Genomic DNA, 22,212 nt, shown 5'->3' with positions numbered 1-22,212 from the left:
GGGGGGGGGGAAGAAACTGTCCCTTCGTTCAGAGAGTTTCTTCTCCAACTCCTATACCGATAATTGCCAGGTCAGCGGTATATCTGTTGGGGATATGAACAGGAAAGAGACTGGGGCACGATTAGAAATTCTCTCGCGAGATCGCTAGAGGGTACATCATAGATGATAGATGCTCAGGCAATTACGAAGATAATGAGAATGCGAGACTGTCAGTTTCTGAAGCCCCATTTTATAAGAGTGGCCTTGTACCGTATCGTGTGGTTTCCCTTGAAAGCCTCATCCCGTTAAGGTCGGTCTTTTGCGCCTGTAAAGCCGGAAAAAAACCACCACATAAGAGTGACCTTGAGTTGAATGTACGATCCGGCACCTCGATGATGTATATGAGGATACCTTTTTAGTAGAGTGGTGTGCCATGCTCGAATGATACATGACTTGATGTAACTGCTGAACCTACTGTGGTGGTAGTAGAGCAACCAGAGAAATCGATTGTGCCGAGTCTTCTCACCAGATGCCAAGAAAGCGGCTCAGAAGCGGCAGGCTTGCGGCTCGTCCCAGCCTGGAGCCGCCGTTGACCGCCCAGAGCATATCGGTATTACCATTGGAAGAAAGGTGGGACATGTCGAAACTGTATCGATCCAAACCTTGTACTCGGCTCTCGTTTTCTCCTTCTCTCACTCTCAGATTGATCTAGATCGTCCGGCTTTGGCACATGGCAATCCGGAAAAAAGGCATCGACCCCTCATCGGCAGAACACGGAGAGCATTAACGTCGAGCTTGCATCTTTACGCATGAAGCTCCCCCCCAACGGCACGAGAGGGTCCGTCAAACCCAAGTTCACCTAACCTGTAGAACAAAAAAAGCATCGTAGATCTGTTCGAAGCCGACGGAATCTTGCTTGACTTGCCAAGTACGTAGACCATTGCAAGCTGATGCCGAATGGCGAGTCTCGCAAAGTCGAAGAGTGTTCTCATGCACGAAGGGTCGTACAAAGAAGCACGTAGGTTCATCGGCATGTGGGTTCCGAGATGAGGGGGGAATGTCAGTCAATGAGGAACTCGGGCCACAGCTTGGACGAAACCTTTTACTGTGCTGGGTTGACAAACCGGGATGGGCGAGGTGCAGATCCGGCGGGTCGGGTCGAGTCGAGTGTCTCTTCGGACGAGTCTAGGTAGGTATCGCTCAGGACGTTGTGTGGTTGCGAAACGTTGGTGAAAGACGCGCGGTCGCGCGGTAGAAGAGACTTGAAGGTGAGTTTGGGTGTACAGCAGTACGGAGAGGAGATCAGACATGTTCGTCGGTCGTGCCTGGCACTGGCCAATGTACTTGTGACTCCTACATAGGTTGAGCAATTCTTGTTGGGAACATGTCGACCTTTTCTCCGTAGATGGCTATCAGACGTGACATTCTGTGCCGGGGAACCGTTACCTTATTAGCCAACTTCCCATCAAATGCTCAGGCATGCGCTACTTTTTTTCGGTCAAGCATGCTCGTGTTGCCGCCGGTTCTTGTATAGCGGTTAGGGAACACCGTGGCAGCGATGCAAGACATGAGGTTGGTCTTGTAGCGGTTGCATGGCGTGGCAATGAAGCGAAGCGAGCCTAATGACTCGTTGACCAAAAGCCGCAAACCCGCCATGTCTCGAACGCTGGGCAACGTCGGATCAGACGGGTGCAAAGTTGGACGCCCACGTCAAGGAGGGAGGACGAAAAAGAGGCAATTGACGTAGTGGAGTCGACCGGTTTGTGTAATGTAGCGGCGGGACGGCTTCTCCACCGGAGTTGAACGGCGGGGAAGATTGACGGTTGTCGTTAGACGTCCATCATCTTGTACATACCAAGCGTGGGGGAATGTCGGGGTTAAAGTCTCGACATGATACTGAGGTGCTGCCAACTAAATTGTGGCGCAGGAATCCCGCATAATAGTCACTTGAGATGTGAAGCAGGATTCAGAGGACATCCCGCGACGTCAGCGCATGGTTGCAGTGAGCGGTGCTCCGGTACCGATACATTGTTCTTGGTTGACAGGTATAGAGGACCATGTTATGCCCTGCCAGGCTGCCAGGCTAAGCGGAATTGCGAGTCGTCGCCACGAAGCCGGTCCCTCCAAGACAAGGCCTAGGAGTACGCTTGGAATTGACCGATAGTTGAAGACATGTCGGTGTGGTAAGACGGATACATCAGGTGAATGATTGACTGACTAGCTTAGTGTGGAGGTCAGGAGGGAAGAGCAAAGTAGAAAGTGTTCGCCATTATGACGATTGTATGCGCTTGGTTACCTCGAATACCGCAACAGCTGATGCTGTCCTGTCTTTAGGCAAGTCGGCATAGCTTGCAAACGGGGCTCCCCATTGGAGTACTGTAAGTCTTGCCCCTTGTCTGCTATGCCATGAATGTTCCCCATCGAGAGAAACTGTCTTGGTTCATTATTGATGAAGCTGAGCCCATCAGCACACTAAGAGAAGCAATGGCCTACGCTGGCATGCCGGTCAGCGCTTACACAGGAGTCACTGGCAACTCATCGGTCAATAGGCTATCTGACCGCCGCATTGCCACGAAGGTTATCTTGTGCCAAATACCACCCCACAGTGGACGGTAGAAATTTCAGTTTTAGCGAGAGATGTGGGAGCTGTGAAGGCGAAGTTGAGCAATGGACCGGGGGTTCTATGCCCTGTATTGTGGTATAGCGTCAAAAACTGACAATATGGAAGCCTGAAGACAGTGGCGGATATCATGAAGGCTGAAGCTGCGATTGTCCCGAGAGATAATCCAGGTCTGGGTCACGTCTTATTCCGCTAGTGCATGTATTCGAGTTGTTGCAGATGGAGGAGCGTCAAAGGCGGTGGAAGCTGCTGAGTGGTTGTGGGCAGGCCGAAGCAGAGCCCCCTTCTTGGCTCGGCGAGGTAATTAATGGATCACAACTGAGGTGCAGGTATCGCCGTGGGAGGTGAATCGATAAGTGATAAGAAAACTAGGTCGTTGGTGTGGTGTTTGGGGGTCATTTCGTCCGTGTTGGTAGCTGTACATTCCAGTCGCGTGGATGGGGACAAGTATCCGTAGAGAGGGCGAGACCACGAGATAGTTTCGGTATCCGTACTTTGGCATGGTATTCTGTTGCAGCCAATGCTTCGCTGGAAGAGGCGATGTGGAGTTGGTTCGTCGAGACTTGATTGACTCATCCACCTTGTCAATCGCATCGTCCGTCAAGCCCACCCACCAGCGCACCCACCCCGGCGGTTCGCTGCGCGGGTTGCCCTTGTCGAATGGAGGAGGATGGCCCGCCGGCGGGTCGACGTTTTGGTTTCCCGAGGAGGATCCCTTGGGTCGGCGGTCTCGGAGGGAAGCCGGCGAAGCCCCCCACAGGTCTGCGCTAGGTCCCGCCCAAGAGATCCATGGCCAAAGTCTTTAGCGTAGTAATGCGGCGCTTTCCTCTCAATGACCTGTGTCGCTCAGCTCGGAGATGATGTTTAATATTGGTATCTAGATAGCCTGGTAAGTCTGCTCCGGTTGGCAGTTGGTTCAAGGCGCGAGAGGCGCTGGTCATTCCTCTCTGGATCTTGGGTCTGTTCTAGAAGGTCGTGTGGAACAATGCTCCCCTGTAATGGAGCAAGCCTAGCCGAAGTGTGGCGCGATGGCACCCTAAGTATAACTTGGAAGGCATGGCGTTTCTTTTTGGAATGACTTACCAAGTCAGCTTTTGAGGATGAAGATGAATCAGACACCTCGAGGTTCTACCTCAAGGTCAACTGAGGAAGATATCAAAGCGTGTCTCATGGTAGCTTCTGGCGGAGGGCACCGAAAAACAGGCGAGGATGACTACTGCAGTCGAGTACGTACAATAAGGTAAGGTAGAAGGAGAAGCGAATCCAAAAAGGGAATCCGTGAAAGAGTAGGTACAGGTGCAAGTGGAAGCGGATGCAAGAGGCAAGAGGTACATGCGAGTTGGGAGGTGCACCTGCTGCATCTGCTCTGCACCTGCACCTGCGCCTGCATCGACTTCGGGGCTGTAAGTTGTAACATATACATGTCGATGAGATGCAGCGCGAGATATCTTCCGTCGACAGTATGTGAGCATGTACCAGGGCAGTCTCACCAGGGCAAATACCAGATACCTCTAGATGCAGTCATCCAGCCAGTCGCATTCTGATTATTCCCGGGGCGCAAATTGGACGCACAGAGCGCGGTAAGCACAGGCGGATTGGCCGTTGATTTGTGGAATGCTGTGGAGGCAATCCAGAACACTTTGGACAGTCTCAAACTCCCCAAAACGGCATTCCGAGCTCTGTACGGAGTGGCCGTACTTTGGAGTCTGTCTCTTGAACTTTTTCTTCGTACCTACTAATGTACGTGAGCACACACACGCACACACATACATGGTGGCGGTATCTGATTGTCTTGGTGTCTTGGTTCTGCCTCACTTACTCTCTTCTCCAGCTTTCTCCCACATCTACTCGGTAAGGTAGGTATTGTAAAAGCATGTAGATGCTACCGTTGATTAAGATAGATACCTACCCTTCTGACTGTATATGGGGTTATCTTTTGGCCGGCGGGCTAATACCGTACCTTTGCCTTGCACCTGCATCGCACCTTCCACCGGCACCTTAGATTGTGACTATTCTCCCTGACATCGTCGACCGTACATGTGAGAGATGGATCGGTATTCCTGACCTCTTTTCTTGAACTCTACCTTACTCCGTACCTTAGACCTGGAACTCAAGGTAGAAAGGGCAGGGCTTTCCCTTATAACAACTCTCGTCACCATTGGGAATGATATCCAGGTGGCTGGCTACCTTATCCATCGAGTACCGAGTAAGGTAGGACGCAGCCTCTGTGACAGGCACCTTCCTTCCACACAAAGACCCCACTTTCAAAGAGAAAGAGCAGGCTTTGGTTCTTGGGCCTGGGTCGCCGCTTTCCTCCCACGCCTCTTACCTCACTCCGCCTCACCTCCTCCTCTTCCTCGCCTGTAACCTGCCATTCGCAGAGTTCCGACTCCCACGCTCATGCTTATGCTCACATCCTCTTTACCTCACCTCACCTCATCTCACCGATCCGACGACTACCTTGGGTACTCACTCAGGTCAGCTTTATTATTTACCCCACGAAATACTCGGGGCGCCTCACTGGCCAACTTCCCACCTCACCTCACCTCAAAGGTCAACTCTCCAACGCTTGACCTCATTTCGACTCGTCCGTCTCCACCCTTGAAGGCTCGAACCCAATTTTTCCAGGTTCCCAGAATCGGGTCGTTTTCTCCCCTCACGAACCGGAATCCTCGACGGAGTAGTATCCTCCAGAGTTGAGAACTACAGTACATACATTCTACCACAGTACGGGTGCCACTTCACGATCCGCCCCTCTGGCCAGCCTCTGGCTTTCACTGGATGCTGTCATCGCCAGCATCACGGACTCCCTGGCTTCCAATCGGGCCTTAGCTTGGATAACCTCAGTCCATTCGACACTGGCTGGGCTGCTACCCTTACGCTGTCACTGTTGACCCACTTTCACACCTCACGATACCCAAGCACCCAAGGTACCTACCTACACCAACCTTACCTTACAAGAGCAAGGTACCGACCAGTGATCCGTACCCAACGGGAGACACCTCACTGCTCGCAGCCGCTCTGTCCTCCTGAGTCCCATCCGGCCTGGTATTGAACCTTTCCTTTTCCCCTCCACCGGTGACTGACTGGAAGGACGCAACTCAGTTCAGCTTGCACGGCGTGCCTCTATTCGCCTCCACAGTTGGCCAGTCGGCGTTGTGTACCTGACAGTGGACACCAACCTGGAAAGGTACCTACAAAAAAGAAGGACGGCAAAAAAGGCAGGAAGCAACAAACCTCGAGTCTCAACTGGACCCAGTCACGCCTTCCCCTCTCGTGGCTCCTGTCCGCCCCCCTCCCTCCCGCCTCCACCCTGCCGCCTCCACTCCCACGCACACAACCTGAAGGCAACCCGATCTCATAGCGTGGTCCGGCTCTCTCTCACTCTCCATCCCACTTTCACACTCTCTCAACTTCTCAACCCCCTCCAGCGAAAGAGAGCGAGAGAGAAAAAAAAATCCAAGTCTCCAATTTCACCTCCGAAAAATCACATCACCCGCAACCGAAACCGCAACCGCAACGCCAGCCGCATCTTACTCGCCGCCGCTTCCTCTCACGAACCAAACTCACAACTCTCACACCGCATTCTCACTCACTCACACACACACACACACTCTCTCTCTCTCTCTCGCACGCACACACCTGCGCGAGTCCTCACCCCCATCTGCCGCTCGTCTCTCGCGCCCACCAATCCCTCGGCATCGCGGTCATATCACGGGCCTGTTTTGACGTCAACCAAGGATTCAGGCCTCTGCCTCGACTAGGCCTTCACCTTCACCGTCCGTCACACAAAGACGCCAGCCAGCAACCATGTCCGGCTCCGAGGGTGCACATGCAAACACAAACACAGGTGGCTTCGACCTGTTGAAGCGAGCGACACAGGCCATGATGATGTCAGGCTCGACTTCTAGGTATGTGCAATTTTTCGTTGTGCCTCTCTGCCGTGCTCTACACCCTTTGCATCCTCTTTGCCCACTACCTTTTGCTCCTATTCGGACCCCTTTTTGCACCCATTTCATGTTGTCTCCATGCCCCTTGAATCCTGCACCGGCCAGTTGGTTGAACTGCTTCACCGCGTGCTCGGTCGAAGCTGTGGCGCTAGCTTGCTTGCTTGGTTGCTCGCTCACTCTGTTCGGCTTGCGTTGTGACGCCTTTCCAATTCGCTTGTTATCCGTCCTTTATTTCCCTTTACACATGGGACTTTACCCCGGCCTGCCTGCCTCTCGCCTGGTTGCTTCTTCAAAGCTGGAGTTGCGTAACCATGGAAAGTACCGTTTCCTGTCTCCGTCACTCGCTAGCTAGGCTTGGTGGGTGTTCGAGACCCTAGGTATCTCCTCATATGTCATCGACGCTTTTCACTACCTGTCACCACCCCGTCACATTACCTTGTTGTTCCCATATGTGCCCCCGATCTTCCCCGCGGCGCGCATTGGACCCTGGAAGGAGCCTCTCTTCTTGAAGGTTGCCCGTTCCATGCGGCATGTCATCGTCGGACATAGACACATACTACCCAAAAGCGTGGCGATGGAGGGGTGGCTGGCGAACGAGGGGCCTTTCCTGTCGCCTGTTCACTTCCTGCACCCGATGGGTTTCTGTCAGGACGTTCCTCATTTGGCTAGTGCCAGAGGCCGATGCCGTCAACGGCCCTTTCAGCCTACCGCTGAGGGACCCCAGACGATCCCGGACGAGTGTCCGAGGCTGCAAACAACTGAGCCCATTCCCATTCTCGCTCTATCCTACCGTGGTCTAAGAGCTTGCTCACTTGACTGGTCCCCCCCCCCCCCCCCTCTGGCGGCACACGTTCGCTTCGTGTAGGCGCCGGTGGCAGGCATACCTGAAGCTGACATTTGCTCCGTGGACCATGTCGCGAGTGAGGGCGATATACGACGCATCAGTCCAAAGTCCTGTTACACCCCCCATCCAGCACTCGCTTGCACATGCAAATCACCGCGTACCCCTCGTCCCATCCCTTCCCCTACCCATGTTCACCTACCTACCTTACCCGAACCCTTCGTTCGGTCGCCAATGCGGTGACAAGAACTAGAAGATGGCAAATAGAGGTGTAGGGACGCGGGGGCGGCCATGGCCAGGACGCCAGAGCCAGTCCAAGAGCCAATGCTGCAAGAGGCTTATCAAAGTTGAGAAGCCTGACTCGTCCAACAATGGTCCAACGACCAAAGTAGGAATAACCAGTCATTCTTGCTCTAGTCAAGTCAGCATTGAAGCTCTCCCTGCACCTCGCGTCGTCTGAATGGTTTCCCCTCTTCCTCTTTCCCCTCCGCCCGCCCAGTGTCCTTGCCCCGCCATTGCATTTACTAAAAACCTCCGATCCAAGGCCTTGACTAGTGTTCGAGGACCTATGAAGACGGGGCGTCTTCGGAACAAAAAAGTCCACTTTACTCATGTTTTCTATTTGACGGCTCTTCCCTTTTGGCCCTTTGCATCATCCCCCCCCCGAACTGCACTACCTACCTACCCGGCTAGCTATTGCGACGGCATCCTTGCTTCCACCCCCAAGCCCAATAGAGGACGAAGAGAAGAGAGAAAAAAATTTACCCGTTCTTTTCCGCCAGAGGCACACACGGAGGGACGCACACAAGGCAGAACTCCTCCCTACTCCGCCTCGCCTCAATTACTCGTCCTCACCACAAGTACCCAAGTGTGGTCATGGTCTTGGCAGCCGTCATGAGCTAGCTCTTCACTCTAAATTTTGCCTCCGCTTTTCGCTGTGTTGCTCAGCGTGTCATCCCTCTGTTTCTGTTGTCCAACCCACGATTTTCCCTCCTCCGCGCATTATCCGCCACAATTAAAGATGAATCTCACTGTTAACCACCCCAGCAGGACTCCCGCGGCCGCACCTGACGAAGATGGCGCGGATCAGATCGGCTTTGATACGCCCCGCTCCGGGGTGGCGACCCCTCAACCCGACCTCCATGACAAACGCCTGCCGGGCATTATGAGCTACTTCGGCCAGGTTCGTACAGATTCTTCTCACAATTCTGTATCTGCCCCTGTCGCGTCGGATCGCAATCGAGGACAACCGCTTCCTGGTCCCTCAACGAAACAAGTCGAGACGGACGGGAAGGCTTCTCAGGTCAGCTCAGTGGATGCTGTGCCCGGTGGCGATCCTGAACCAACATCCCCATCACTCCCCCACCCCGAAGAGCGGCCATCATCACCACACACTTCATCCATGGCACTGGTTCAGACACATCAGTACCCGACACCGCCGATATCCAGACGGTCGTCGGCGGGACTTTTGAAAAGAAGTCTGTCGTTGCGATATGGAGAATCACGGTCCGCGGCATCCTCATCTGCGCGACCGAAGCTCCAAAGAGGCGTCACAGATTACCCGCAAAAATGCCACAGCCTCACCCTCATGTCCCAACCTTCAAGCATCGTCACAACTTCAGTTGTGCATGCTTATCACATATCAAACCCCAGTCTTCACAAGCCCATCACACCAACATCCCCCATTACTTTCCACGTTGGTTCAGCGCAGAAAGCCGCTTCCCTTCACAGCTCTTCGTCAGTTGATCAGCTCAAGAAGCTAACACAGTTTGCGGGATTCAAGAGCGGTCCACCAACTCCTACAAGGGCGCTTTCAACGGCGCAGCCCTCTCAGGCTGAGGAGAGGTCAACCTCCAAGAGAAGCAGCAACGAGACGGTCCCTCCTAGCGGCGTTCAGACACCCATCCGCCGTGGTACCACCGGCGCTCAAGTTCCCGCTGCTCGCGGCAAACTCACGATCAAGATCGTCGAGGCCAAGGGCTTGCGACGTGCCAAGGACCCTTACGTCGTAGCGGTTTTTCAGAGAAGCGAGCTCATCTCAGGAGGCCCGCGCTCCGTCGAAGAGGAGGATGACGTGAACCTCCCGGCCCCCTCCTTTGGAGGCATCCCGATTCAAAGACAAGGCAGCGACTCAGGCCGCCCGGTCATGTCTATTCCTATGCGCAGCCGCCAGAGCAGCAACACCAGCATTTCCGATTATAACACATTCCGCAACCGGTCCCGCCGATCCTTCACCAGTCCAAAGTGGGACGCCGAGGCAGAATTGTAAGTGGGCACACTGATTGATGTACTTGGGTTATTGGCTGACTTTCCGGCAGTGATGTTGTTGATTCGAACATGCTGGTTGATATTTCCGTCTATGACCACACCGACAAGGGAGAGGAGTTTTTGGGTCAAGTCGATTTCCAGGCCAACAGGGACTCCAGCAACCCAGTACGTGGCTGGTTCCAGCTTAAGGGACACGCCGACACGATGGCGGAGAATGCCCCTACGGGAGAGATTTACGTGGAAGCCGTTTACCAGCGAACGGAGAGAAAGCACTTTGGTCCTGAAGACTTCCAGATTCTTAAGTTGATCGGCAAGGGTACCTTTGGACAAGTTTACCAGGTCCGGAAGAAGGATACCGAACGCATTTACGCCATGAAGGTCCTGTCCAAGAAGGTCATTGTTCAGAAGAAGGAGGTCGCCCATACCGTTGGTGAGCGCAACATCCTGGTTCGGACAGCCATGTCCGACTCGCCCTTCATCGTGGGCCTCAAATTCTCCTTCCAGACGCCATCAGACCTCTACCTGGTCACTGATTACATGTCTGGCGGTGAGCTATTCTGGCATCTCCAGAAAGAAGGACGGTTCGATGAGCGCAGAGCCAAGTTCTATATCGCAGAACTCATCTTGGCCATCCAGCACCTCCACAACAACGATATCGTTTATCGTGACCTGAAGCCAGAGAACATTCTGCTCGACGCAAATGGTCACATTGCCCTTTGTGATTTTGGCCTGTCAAAGGCCAATTTGACAAAGAACGATACCACAAACACATTCTGTGGCACAACCGAGTACCTCGCTCCCGAAGTTCTCCTTGACGAGTCGGGATACACCAAGATGGTGGATTTCTGGTCGCTGGGAGTTCTAGTCTTCGAGATGTGCTGCGGTTGGAGTCCATTCTATGCGGAGGACACCCAACAGATGTACAAGAACATCGCCTTTGGCAAGGTCAGATTTCCTCGGGACACCTTGTCACAGGAGGGTCGCAACTTCGTAAAGGGCTTGCTCAACAGGAACCCCAAGCACAGACTTGGTGCGACGGACGATGCGGAGGAGTTGAAGCGCCACCCATTCTTTGCCGACATTGACTGGGACATTCTGGCAAAGAAGCTCATCACACCTCCCTTCAAGCCCAAGTTGACCTCTGCCACAGACGTGTCGTACTTCGACCCCGAGTTCACCAACGCGCTTGATAACAATGGCTCACTTAATGAACGGGCCGCTGCTTTGTCCAAGGGATTCGCTACATCGACGCCCCTTTCGCCCTCTGTGCAGGCCAACTTCCAGGGCTTCACGTTTGTGGACGAGAGCGCTCTCGACGATCACATGAGAGATAAGGGCCGCTATGATGACGAAGAGATGCGTGATTCTCACCACCAGGACGATGACTGGGATGACCTGGAGGACATGAACCAGAGAGGCAATCGCATGAGCGGCATTGTGCGCACAACCACCAACGAAGAGCAGATGATTGGTGGTGGTCACTTTGACGTTTAATGACTTGATGCATTCTGGTTTTTTTTTTTCCAAAGGTACTTCTGGGTCATTTGTTTTTGGGTTCTATTTTGAGGACAAACAAAAGTTCCATCACACACAGCCTTTTCTCTCTTGCAGAAGCAAAACACGGTCATCATCATTACGAAGTCAAAAAAAACGAACATTCATGGATTTCAGTGCATAAGGGCGGTCAAACCTTGCATGTGATCATTGGGCCCGGGGGGTGTAATCGGTACATGGCGTTTTTGGGCTGAAGCGATGAACATTCGGATTCCTGATCGGCCCCTCAGACTGCTGCTTTTCATGCTAATTGAAGAGCTTTTACTTACACGATACAAACAATAACTACAACAACGACGATAGGCCTTGACGAAAAGGCTCTGCATACCGCTCGCTGATGCTGATGCTGGTGACCTTGATGCCTTTATCGGAAGATGTGGTTGTTCTACATTCCCACGAGTCGTTGCCATAGGGAACATCCGCACATCAGATATGAGGCTGATACACAGGCTTCGCTGCATTTTGGGAGGATGTGTCTTTCACGAATGGAGTGGTACGAAAGGAAAGGAGGGGAAACCAGTCTTGCCTATAGGATATACTGCAATTTTGCGACAGACGTTCAGCGTTTGGGGCAATCTTATGGTCCATGGGCTTGGAGACTGAATCAGGGGGAGGGGGGGTGGGGTTCGAAGGATGCCTAGATATCCAACAAACAAACCCTTGTATCGGTCATCAAGCGCCATGCGGTATATCGAGTGGTGGATGGTACAGATGAAGAAAGGAGGGGCCGTCAACGGAAAGAAAGTGAGAGAGGAAAGCGATCAGCTCTACACAAAACCGTCTGTAATACTGCTTAATTAGCTTCAGCTACATTTGACAAAAAACCATAAAGGACGCTAGGTTCTCTTGACGTATCCTTCCAACGTGATTGTGTTGTAGTGACGCCCAAAACTACCAATAGATCATATCACAACGTCCCTGATTGACACGCAAGTAAGGGTCACTCTTTCTATCACCACTACCTTTGTTCTTGTGTCTCTGCTATACCTTTTCAGCGAATAGAACAGCCATGCCGATGCCGCAGAAGCTTCCCCCCTCCTCGATGCGACTCGCTGCCGATGCGGCCTGCAGGTGCGGGAGTAGAGGAAAAGGAGTTTCTATATGGTACTCGAATCCACAGATGGGGCTGGTCGTATGCCCGGAAGGTTGTGCTACCAACTGTCAACCTGGTAGCTTTATATACGTAGACAACGGAGGGATGCATTCTCCGAGGTGTAAGATGCCAAGTCTGTAGCTACCATACTGACAGTATGTATTACCCTCGAAGAATGTGGAATTCGGTAGGTAAAGACAATCAAGAGAGGGAGAGTAGTGACAAAGGATAAGGATAGCCATCAAGAAGACTCATGAAGGTTAAGGAAAGGAAGGCAAAGTAGGCGAGAAAGGCAAGCAAGGTTAGGTAGCAGACAGTAAATCACCCCGTCACCCCCTCTCCACCTCTGGAAATGGTAGCCAGCATAATCGCTGCGGATCATTCGTCGTCTGTTGTCCCAGGAACACTACGCGAACCCACCTCGGTGTGCATTGAAAACAAGACCCCGTAGCACAAGGTAGATGACTCTTTTCCCTTTCGTCCAGGGAATCTTGGTGGAAGCAATCGGCGGGGGTTCCGTCGAGTTGTGTGCGAGTTGTGTGTTGAGAAATTACTATTTCCCGGGTATCAGAGGTCTTTTGATAAAGGGCTCTCCGCCTGACGACGGTTCTGTGTGGTGGTGGTGGTGGTGGTTTTGGCTCTGTTCGGGAGATTCCGGGTTCCCCACAATGTCTTCACTCAAGACTCAAGACTCAGAGTCAGGTATGCGGTCCGTTTTGGAAAGCAATAGAGTCATTTGAATCCATTTGGCATGGGAGCTGCCGGAATATGGTGGTTGTTGGTCGAGGACGTCCAGGTAAAATCACACACATGATTGGCATGAGCCATATACACACAAGAGGGACCGAGGACGTTGAAGCGCATGCGAATAGCATTCCTAGCCAGCGAGGTTTAGTTGGACAATATACACGGGATTACCACCTCCCAGCACACCTTTCCCCTCGTTTCTAGGGTTCCTCTCTCTCTTTCTCCTCCTCTCCTCTCCTCTCAATCACAAAAACACGTTTCCCACTCCTTTTGGTCGGTTCGGAGCAAGCGGCAAAGGTTACAAACCCAGAAGCCAAGGTTGGAAAAGCACTTTTCCCTCCCATCACTTGAGGATTGATGACGATTTTTATCTTTTCGGCGGGAGAATCCGGGACGGTGTGGTTCGTTTTGAAACTTTTTTGTTTTCTTTTCCAATAACGGTTTTGCACGTCGCCGAAGCGCTCTAGTGGTGAGGCTCCTCCTCGTCCTCCTCAATCATGAGCCAGTCGTGCTTGACGGGCTCGCCGTTGGCGGCAGCAGTGGCGTCCTGGCCCTCGACCTCGACGGCCATGCTCTCGTACTCCTTCAGGCTGGCGGCGAGGTCGGCCTCCTCGGGGGACTTGGGGGTGGCGGGGATGGAGAAGGTCTGGACCTGGCCCTGGGAGTCGGACTCCTTGATGGGGGTGGGCTTGTAGGCCTTGAGCTCCTTGAGGTAGAGCTCCTGGACGAAGTCGGCTGTATCGGGGATTGCAGGTTAGTGAAACGGGATCGGAGCAAGAGTTTTTGGGCGATGACGACAGCGACGGCATGGGAAGAAGAGGAAGGACGAGCGAGCGACGGGCGAATCGGAGAGATAGAAGACCATTAATCGGCGTAGGATGGTCGATGCGAATGTAATGGACGACGAGTATGTTCACGTGGTTTGCGTGACCGGTATCGTTATCCGACAGCCAGGCGCACTCCCCAGCTTCGGAGCTTGGCCTCCCTTTAGCCGCACCGGCAACCCGAAATGGCCAACGCTTTCGCATCGAACGCAACCTCGCTCTTCCTCCTGGGGGGGCAATTGAAATCGAAGACGGGAGAAATATTGACGAACCTCTGCGGGAGACGGTGGGAGCGATGAATCCCCTCATCTGGACGGCGCTGGGCCTCGCCAGCCGAGAGACAGCCGAAGCGGCGCGCTGTTTGGGCAAAAAGTCGTCAGTTTTTTTCCTTGATTTCCGACCGACGGTCCGCGCGTCCGAACGGAGGCCGACGCCAACAGCGACAAGACAACAGCAACAACATCATCATCATCACGACAACGGGAAGAGAGAGGAGAGACGTACAGTGGCTCTGGACAATTGGACGAGCATCTTGATATGTGGGTGGTGGCTGGCTCAATTGGGGACACCGGGGGGGATGGGGGGAGGGAGGCGGACGACGGGTGGTTGAGGGTTTTGTACGGGATGGGACAGTAAAAAGCTGGAGTGAGCCGGTTCAGTTCTGGTTGGACGCAATGATTCCCAGCCGACCGTTGTGATTTGGATGCCTCAGGTCTCAGGCGTAGAACTTGTCCGCCTGTCTTTTGCTGCCTTTCCCCCCTTTCCCACGTCCTTCCACCTCTCACGCATTGCTGCAGCGGGTCGGGGAAACAACAAGCGGAGGCGGGTGGACTGATATCACGTGAGGAAGCGACCGATGACACTTTACCGTACGCTGCCCATCTTCTTTCTGGTACAGATCTCGTCTGGAAGGTGACTGCTAGCTGGGCGAGATGTGGTCATTGGGAGTAATTGACAGCCAAGAAGGAACGGTTTCGTCAACTTCCCCCCTCCACCAAACCATCACCGCCGACATCATAGGCTGGCACTTAACGCCGGGCACACCTACAGTACGCACCAAGAGAGTTCAAACTGCCACACTTTGTTCGGACCAAGCTTGGCCTAAGCTCCTCTGGCGATCCGGGCTAGCTCTCTCACAGTTGCGACCAATCGACTTTTTGGTGCATGACCTCATACATCCATGTCTCTCATACTCCGTCATTTTCGTCACTATCAAGAGTGTTTTTGCTGTTGTACGCTGGGCTCGAAGTCGAGCCAGGTCGCCAGTCACTCATTTACCTTGCTAAATATCTGTCTCGATTGATCCAGTTGCTTTTGTTCTAGAGACAAGCGACAAGATATTGCACAAGTGCGTAGATGGAAAGATGTCTTTCTCTCTCTTACTTTCCGGCATATTTATAATTTCCTCGTCGTTGCTCACCCTGCTATACTACCCGTGTTAAATTAGAAGGGAAGGACACAACGATGCGTACAATGAGTCGAGGGCTCGTGTTCAAAGCCTGCAAGGCTATCAGTCACACACGCGAACACCAATGGCTTAGATCAAGTGACCATTATTGCATAAGCTATCATTCAAGAAATCCATCACCAACAACGCCACTAACTCCGTGCTCTACCCGAGTTGCCGTGTCTTCATACTACGGCCCAGATCTTTCGTAGACGTGGAAAGGTCGGCACACTGCCACCTGTGGTATAACGATTACACAAAACAAATTAGAGGCTAATCTCTGTATCCCATATGGTCTTTTCCTCTGTATTCTTGCCGTCGTCCATAACAAACCCCGGAACCAAGCTAGGCCGAGCGCTTATTTCTTTTGGCGGTAGGGGATGCGTTGCTGGGAATCCGGAGACTCGTGGCTCTGCTCGCGCTTGACGGTGTTGCGCTTGGACTTGCGCATCTCGCCCCAAACGGCGGATCCAATCCACGCAACGCCGAGAATAGCAGCAACCACGGAGTACGCAATGACATAGGCCCGAGATGAGCTAGCGAGCTCGAGACCGAGACCACCGTTGATGATGCCGAGAATCATCACAATTCTGCCGAACCAGATGTGGACGTGGCTGATAACACCGCGGGTCTGGAACTTCTTGTAGTAGGCGTGGTGGGCGTATCCGAGGAACGGCTGCACGGCCAAGAGGGCAACAACTACGGTACCCAGGAGGGTATGGGTTTGCGCAAAGAGCTACGCGGTATCAGCACTGCGATCCTGGATGTCTGGGTTGTGGAGGGTCTTGGAAACGACCCGAGGGAGTACATCCTCCCGGTTCACGAAAAAAACGAAAAAAGCAACTCACATAACCGTTGTCGCGAGCATAAGCGTAGCCAGTGCCGAAGCCGGCCCACATGAGCAAGAAGGCAACCGACTGCCAAGCAGCGTGAGCCATCCACTTGCCTACCAAGGGCATGAGGATGGCTCCGATGGGGTAAAGGGCAACGAATACGATCGTCATTATGATCCCGTGGGCGAGGAGGACCTTGGACGAGACACCACCGCCTCCATTAAATACAACACCACCACCGCCGCTGGTGGAGCCGCCATTCCCGCTGCCACTGCCGCTGCCGCTGCCGCTTCCGCTGCCGCTTCCATTGCCACTGTTTCCCGAGGTAGTCGTGAAGGGGTTGCTGTCGGTCTGGACTGTCGCCTGGGTCAGGTCGAGGTTGAAGTTGGTGTGTTCGTCGTGCTGCTGGATGCTCTGACTGGTGCTGGCAGAGTTGAGGGCGCTGCCCGACTTCCAGGCAGCGACCCAGGAGCTGGAAGCCGAGTTCAGGGACATAGAACCACTGCTCCAGGACGCGCAGTTGGTGCAGCGGACGTTGGCGACCATGTTACCGTTCACGATACCGGAGCCGCTGAGAAGCTCGAGGGTGGTGCTTGACGAGAGGGTAGGCATGTTGTGGCCGCGCGCAGTGCGAGGGCTGATAGTGACGTTGCCGTTTCCGTCGGCGTACATCAGGAACATATTGGCGTTGGACATGGACGAACCCGTGCCAAGGGAAATCCACTGATAGCTGGTCGGAGCAGACATCTGGAAGTACATGTTGCCGCTGCCGGAGCTGGACGAAGCCGCCGGGACAGCAACGCGGAAGCAGACATCAGTATTCGGGCAAGCCTGAATAGCGTCGGCAGAGGCTGTCGCCGCATCTGTCGAAAATATTAGTATCGGTGGTCTGGGAGGGATGGCTCAAGACATACAGAGCGCGGCAGCGAGAGAGGAAGTTGCGAAGGCCTTCATCGTGTTCGCTAGTAAGGCGTGTATATCGTGGTTGCTACTATTGGTTGTGTTAGTTCACATCTATATGAAAGCTATCATGGAGGCCTCAGAGGACCTTAAATCAAAGACAGCGGGATGGAGTGGGGGCCAGGATGTGACGCACATATTTGGTGTGTGTTGTGATATGCAGGGAGGCTCCGGACTGAATGTTGGAGTGACACGGCAGTTGGAGTCTGGATCGAGTGTAGAAGGGTGGGAGCTCCGGGGGTTCTTATGAAGATGTGACGGACGCGCGACGGCAGTCCAGCTCCGTGGTAGTCGATGGCGGAGATGTGCAGTGCGGATGCCAGGTTCAAAGCGGCGAACAGAGAGGGGCCGGAGCTTTCACCGTGGCTTTGCTCCCTTTGCCAACCGTTTTGCTATGATTTGCGTTTATTGGCATTTGCTCTTCTTTCCCCACGTCGTTTTCTATGAGATCTTGGCGACATCTTCATACACTAGCACAAAGTCATCCCGTTTTTACTTCTCGAGTCTGTTCCGAGAGTCAGGCCCTGGCCCATGCCTTTCCATCCTTCACGCCCACCCACTCATTGCTTGCTCTCGGCTTGGGGGAGTGCGGGCAGTGAGAGTCGACTTTCTCTGACAGGTCCAGCCACGCAGGGGATGACCCCTGGGGCACTTGTAACCGACGCATAAGTTGGCCGGCTGCAGGCTGTATCGGAACACTCTGCTACCAGGTATCATCGGTGATTTTTGTTGAAGGCGCTCTAGAGAAGGCTAGAGATCAGCATGTGTCTGGCGGCACATCTTGGCTAACACAGCCACGCAGATGAGGAGCTGCTGTCGGCTTGATAGTACATCTAGTAGCTTGGTAGCTTCGCGTCGTAGAGACAAATGGCCAGCCATGGGGGGAAACTGAGAGTTGGGCCCACGTCGACGGACCCGGTCGGTTCAACGCGTTCCCCGGGCCAGTAAAGCCTAAAAAATGGGAAGAAGGACTAATCAGGCACAGGCTCCCCAGGTCGTAAATTTGACTCCGTGCAGCGTGTCTTGGATGCGGTCTACTCTCTTTAGGGTGTCAGACACAATTGGAATGGATATGATTGGGCAAAGAGATTAGCCCAACCCCTGTAATACCGAAGGGGAAGTCCTTGTCCGTCCGGGGGCTGCTGGAAGAGAGCCTCTGGTTCCCATTGAGTCCTTGACCGAACCTGCTGTGACAAAGTGGCATGAATAAGTTGACATCTACAAGGTAGTCAGTGACGAGTAGGCCAGAGAAAGTTCCGCTTGCTCGCCCAGTGAGGGAGTCGCAAATTTGTGTGAACAATCAGATGCCATCTAGAGCATGGCCGTCGAAGGGTCCGGGCCGGGACCATCCTGGCGGGAAGCACCAGAGTTCTACGCAGATGGGACTAGTGGGTTGGCAGGGTGTTTCTGCTGGTCCTTCTTGGGGCCGTGGGCAGCCAGTTGTCCGGCACGAACTCTAACAAGATGAGAGAAGAGGGTAGGGGAGTACCTGTAGCCCTGGCAGGCGAAGAGAAACTGCAAACGAAACGCCTGTCGTTGATGGCTCTCGATACCCTGCATATGCGCGTGCGTAGTTTGCTGAAAAGGCAACGACCATGCTGGGAAGTTGGAAAAAGAGCAAAGGTCAAGGTGAACAGACCAATGGATGTGCTTGGCGGGCTCAGCCTCCCGGAGGCAAAAAGATGCCGCGCGGGTGATTGAGGTGTCTGCTGCCATAAGCCTTGGTCAGAAACAGTGTTTCTTGGGATTGTCCGTATTACACAGTAGAGGGCAGAACTATCGGACATTGGAGCGTGAGAAAAGCATACGCAAGCATGTCATGTTGTTTTTCTTGGCTTGGACCATGGAGGGCGAATTGAACCAGAGGAAAGACAAAAGATGTGGAACGGAGCACCGATCGCTAGGGTAAGCGCACCAAGCCGCGCCTTCGGGTTGTATCCATCGTCACCATGCGCCTTGTCCAATACTGTGACAGCTGTTGGAAAGCGCATGATGCACTTGGTAGACCGTAGAGACAGCCCGAGATGCACCTGCATGTTGGCTGAAATGTTGTGTACGTACCTCACAGTTGTACGCAGATAAGGCACCTCAGCATCTCATGTGTTTTCAGGTACCCAGGTAGATACGTAGTGTGTTCACAGACTTCCACTCCCAAGTACCTTTCACTCACGGCAGGATCAATCCAGAGCTTTGCTTCCATTCTCATGACGCCCACCTGCTAAGAATATCCGGTGTATCAAAAGGGAAAGTGCCTAGAACACGCAGCGAGACCTGTGCTCAGTCGGCACCACTGAGGTACGGCGATTCGAGATCTGTGCTCATCTACAATCTCCCAGCATCATAGCTGATCACTCTCACGACTCACAACATGCGCCTATAGCATCCTCGCCAAGTATTTTCAGCAGGCTTGCTGACGATGTACGTTGTTGCCAAGGAAGGGGCTTATCTGACGGCAGCCGCAGCTTTCGGCATTTCCCAACATCCCCCTGCTCTTGCGTCTCAGCCCGATGCCTTCACTGTCACCGAAAGGATGGACAATCCTATTTTCGTTCCCGCGAGGCCTCACTCTTGGAATGCTTCGAGATCCTATCGTCGGTCAAGGCCCATCTTCCGCTGCCCGAGGATTGCGACCCTTCCGATGTCCAAACACGTGTAAGTCGGTCTCTACTGAACCATGTGGGTGCAAGAAAGGCTCACGGACTGGTGAAGCCTGCACACCAGATTTAGGGAAGCAAAGGCGATCAAACCGTCCAACTAAGCATCCGCACACCCGACCCGATTTGCCAAATCTTGTCACTAAGACGGCACCAGTGGCACAAGAAAGATCAGCACCGACGCAGGACGCGCAATGCTTCCATGTTTTGTTCCATTCTTGCCCATTGAAGAAAGCGGACAGAGTGCTGAGAGACGGGCCGGAAGGATAGCAGATCGCCGACAGTGGTCGATATCATCAGTCTAGACCATGCTAAACGCTACTAGGATAGCTGAAGCTACCAAGCTCCTTGCCAAACTCGGAAGGATTTGATCTTGAGCCTTGCGATCCGCCCGCTCTCGACGCCATGTCCAGAAGATGAAACTTTGCTACTGCAAGGTATGAGCTCACAGCAATACAGTTCCGTCTTTTCGTCCGACGTTGAGCAGGCAATTGCCGGTTCCTGCTGTTCCTTGGCTTAGGTAACGATGCCTTTCAATCCGAAATCTGCATTCCCAAGATGACTGTTGTCTACTTTGGACGGTTGGAAGTCGTGTCATTCGGATGCGGCGCAGCCCTTCAACATCTGCAACACGGACAAGTTGAGATACGGATACCGGCTGACTTGCAGGCCTGTTTGTGTCAAAGCTGCAACCCTGAATTCCGTCTACGGCCAGTGATGGCCGAGTATTTCTCAGCAGGTCACAGACAGCACACAAAACACCAAGGTGCACAAATTCAAGAAATCATCGAATCGTACATGGGCGTTGCCAGTGTAGAAACCGAAAGCAGCTTCAAAGTTGCGTCACTTGGTGTGGCTCAGGGATCTAACCCACGCTTCAACCACATCGCCAAGCCAAAAGCATCCCAATGGCTTCTGCTTGACAGCACTCGTCACATCTAGTATATTCACGGGCTCGATCTGCAATAGCCAGTGAGGGGGCCCACAGGCTTGACTTGGCGGGAATCTAAGCATCACAGAGTCGGACTTACACACATCAACTGCGTTTACACCCTCGCAAAACACTGCCAGTGTACTCCCAATATCAACTGGACGTAGACCTTCGCAAAAAAAGAATGGCCCAGGAGCTTCCTGGTCGCTGGAGCTCGAATAGCGTTCGATACAATAACGGCATGGTTGATGCGCCCAGTACTGGATAGTGTCAGATGATGATGTGACAAGACCGCGAAACCATGAAGGCAACTCGTTACGACTTGCAAGGTTTTTTCCAAGAGCAACGGCGGCCAGCTTCGCCATGCTGTAAAATCAACCCCAGCCTGTCGCGACGCTGCCAGCGAAACTCAAATCCCCGATGATCTCTATTTTACTACTCCGTATCATACCAACCTGAGCTCACAGTGAACACATCGAATACTACGGGCTCCTCGCGACGATCTCGATGACCCAATACGGCAGCCGTTACCGGTGTGGGGCCGAGTGCGGGGCTTCACCTTGCCGATGGGAGGTTTTTGCTCCCGTTTCCCAGGTTGACCAACAGTCTTACACAGCAATTGCACTAAATGGGCCGCCCGCGAGTCGGGGAAAGGTCCACTGCAACGCTGAGCTTAGGCGATGGTGCAACTATCATCCCGCGCCGTATATGAGTTGTTCCGGAGACCTCCACCTCCGCAACCACCACGGCCACGATTTACTCATAATCCCACGACATGCTGTCTAGCCTATTGTTTAGGGCAGAGCTTGTGGAGGCTGAGCAAACGTCAAAAGCAATTTCGACTCCAATGGCCCACGAGCAGGCTAGCCGACTACCTTATTTCTGCGTTGGATCAAAACTTCTCAGCACAATGTAACATCACGGGTCCCAATCCCCCGGTTACCTCAGTCTGTATTCGGATTTAGACTCTGTTCGATATGGCGCCCCGGGGTCCGATAGTTCCGCTAAATGCGCCGGCTCTTTCGACCGCTCATTTAGTATTTTCATACCCTATCAACCGCGCAGCTTTCAAAGCTCGATCACGAATGCTTGTCACCGCCAGATTCCAGCTAGATTCACCAGCAGCGGCCACTCTGCCCAGGACCCCAGGTTACTACAAGCTTGGTCCAAGCCTCGTTGGGCGCAAAACATTTCCCGTTGACTGCTGTCAGTCAGGAGTGAAGCGGGTACGAGTTTTGCGCAAATGACGCCAAGTTTTATCTAGTCTCGCCCTGTTCTTCCACAAACCCAACGTGGTCAATACTGCCCTGCCTTGGTAATATTTTTTGTCCGCCAGGTTCAAACGGATTGCCAACAAGTGTAACCATGGACCTAGTTTGCGCTATACTCTATTGACCTTTCCTCAGTCGTCACGCGACAAGCAAGAAAGGGACGATTGGCAAAAAACATTGCAAAGAGAGACTTCCAGCATCGACGACATTGCAACCATCCGATATTGAAATCATCAGCAT

At 53.3% G+C, this 22,212-nt stretch overlaps 5 protein-coding genes across 5 annotated transcripts; 1 reads left to right on the top strand and 4 right to left on the bottom strand.

The window, feature by feature from the left end:
* Positions 1–2,903: 2,903 nt before the first annotated feature.
* Positions 2,904–3,326, bottom strand: CABS01_03041 (uncharacterized protein; the record flags this gene model as incomplete). The annotated part of the gene is made up of 1 exon (XM_060536418.1): positions 2,904–3,326. A coding segment is annotated over one exon (423 nt), but the record flags the coding sequence as incomplete, so codon positions are not given.
* A 5,085-nt stretch (positions 3,327–8,411) lies between these two features.
* On the top strand, positions 8,412–11,152 carry CABS01_03040 (uncharacterized protein; the record flags this gene model as incomplete). The annotated part of the gene is made up of 2 exons (XM_060536417.1): positions 8,412–9,655; positions 9,709–11,152. 2 exons carry the CDS (start codon positions 8,412–8,414, stop codon positions 11,150–11,152), a joined length of 2,688 nt encoding a protein of 895 aa, XP_060394329.1.
* Positions 11,153–13,515: 2,363 nt separating this feature from the next.
* CABS01_03039 (ATP synthase complex subunit H) lies at positions 13,516–14,407 on the bottom strand (the record flags this gene model as incomplete). Its single annotated transcript, XM_060536416.1, has 3 exons — positions 13,516–13,787; positions 14,149–14,233; positions 14,381–14,407. The coding sequence occupies 3 exons, from the start codon at positions 14,405–14,407 to the stop codon at positions 13,516–13,518; spliced, it is 384 nt and encodes a 127-aa protein (XP_060394328.1).
* A 1,274-nt stretch (positions 14,408–15,681) lies between these two features.
* Positions 15,682–17,110, bottom strand: CABS01_03038 (uncharacterized protein; the record flags this gene model as incomplete). Its single annotated transcript, XM_060536415.1, has 3 exons — positions 15,682–16,059; positions 16,172–17,019; positions 17,071–17,110. 3 exons carry the CDS (start codon positions 17,108–17,110, stop codon positions 15,682–15,684), a joined length of 1,266 nt encoding a protein of 421 aa, XP_060394327.1.
* Positions 17,111–20,717: 3,607 nt separating this feature from the next.
* Positions 20,718–21,066, bottom strand: CABS01_03037 (uncharacterized protein; the record flags this gene model as incomplete). Its single annotated transcript, XM_060536414.1, has 2 exons — positions 20,718–20,776; positions 20,808–21,066. The coding sequence occupies 2 exons, from the start codon at positions 21,064–21,066 to the stop codon at positions 20,718–20,720; spliced, it is 318 nt and encodes a 105-aa protein (XP_060394326.1).
* Between the last annotated feature and the right edge of the window lie 1,146 nt (positions 21,067–22,212).

This window comes from Colletotrichum abscissum (assembly GCF_030869225.1).
Source record: "Colletotrichum abscissum strain IMI 504890 chromosome Unknown Scaffold_5.1, whole genome shotgun sequence".
Lineage (NCBI taxonomy): Eukaryota > Fungi > Ascomycota > Sordariomycetes > Glomerellales > Glomerellaceae > Colletotrichum > Colletotrichum abscissum.
The sequence above is the reverse complement of the archived record's forward strand: the minus strand, read 5'-3'. Positions and strand labels throughout refer to the sequence as shown.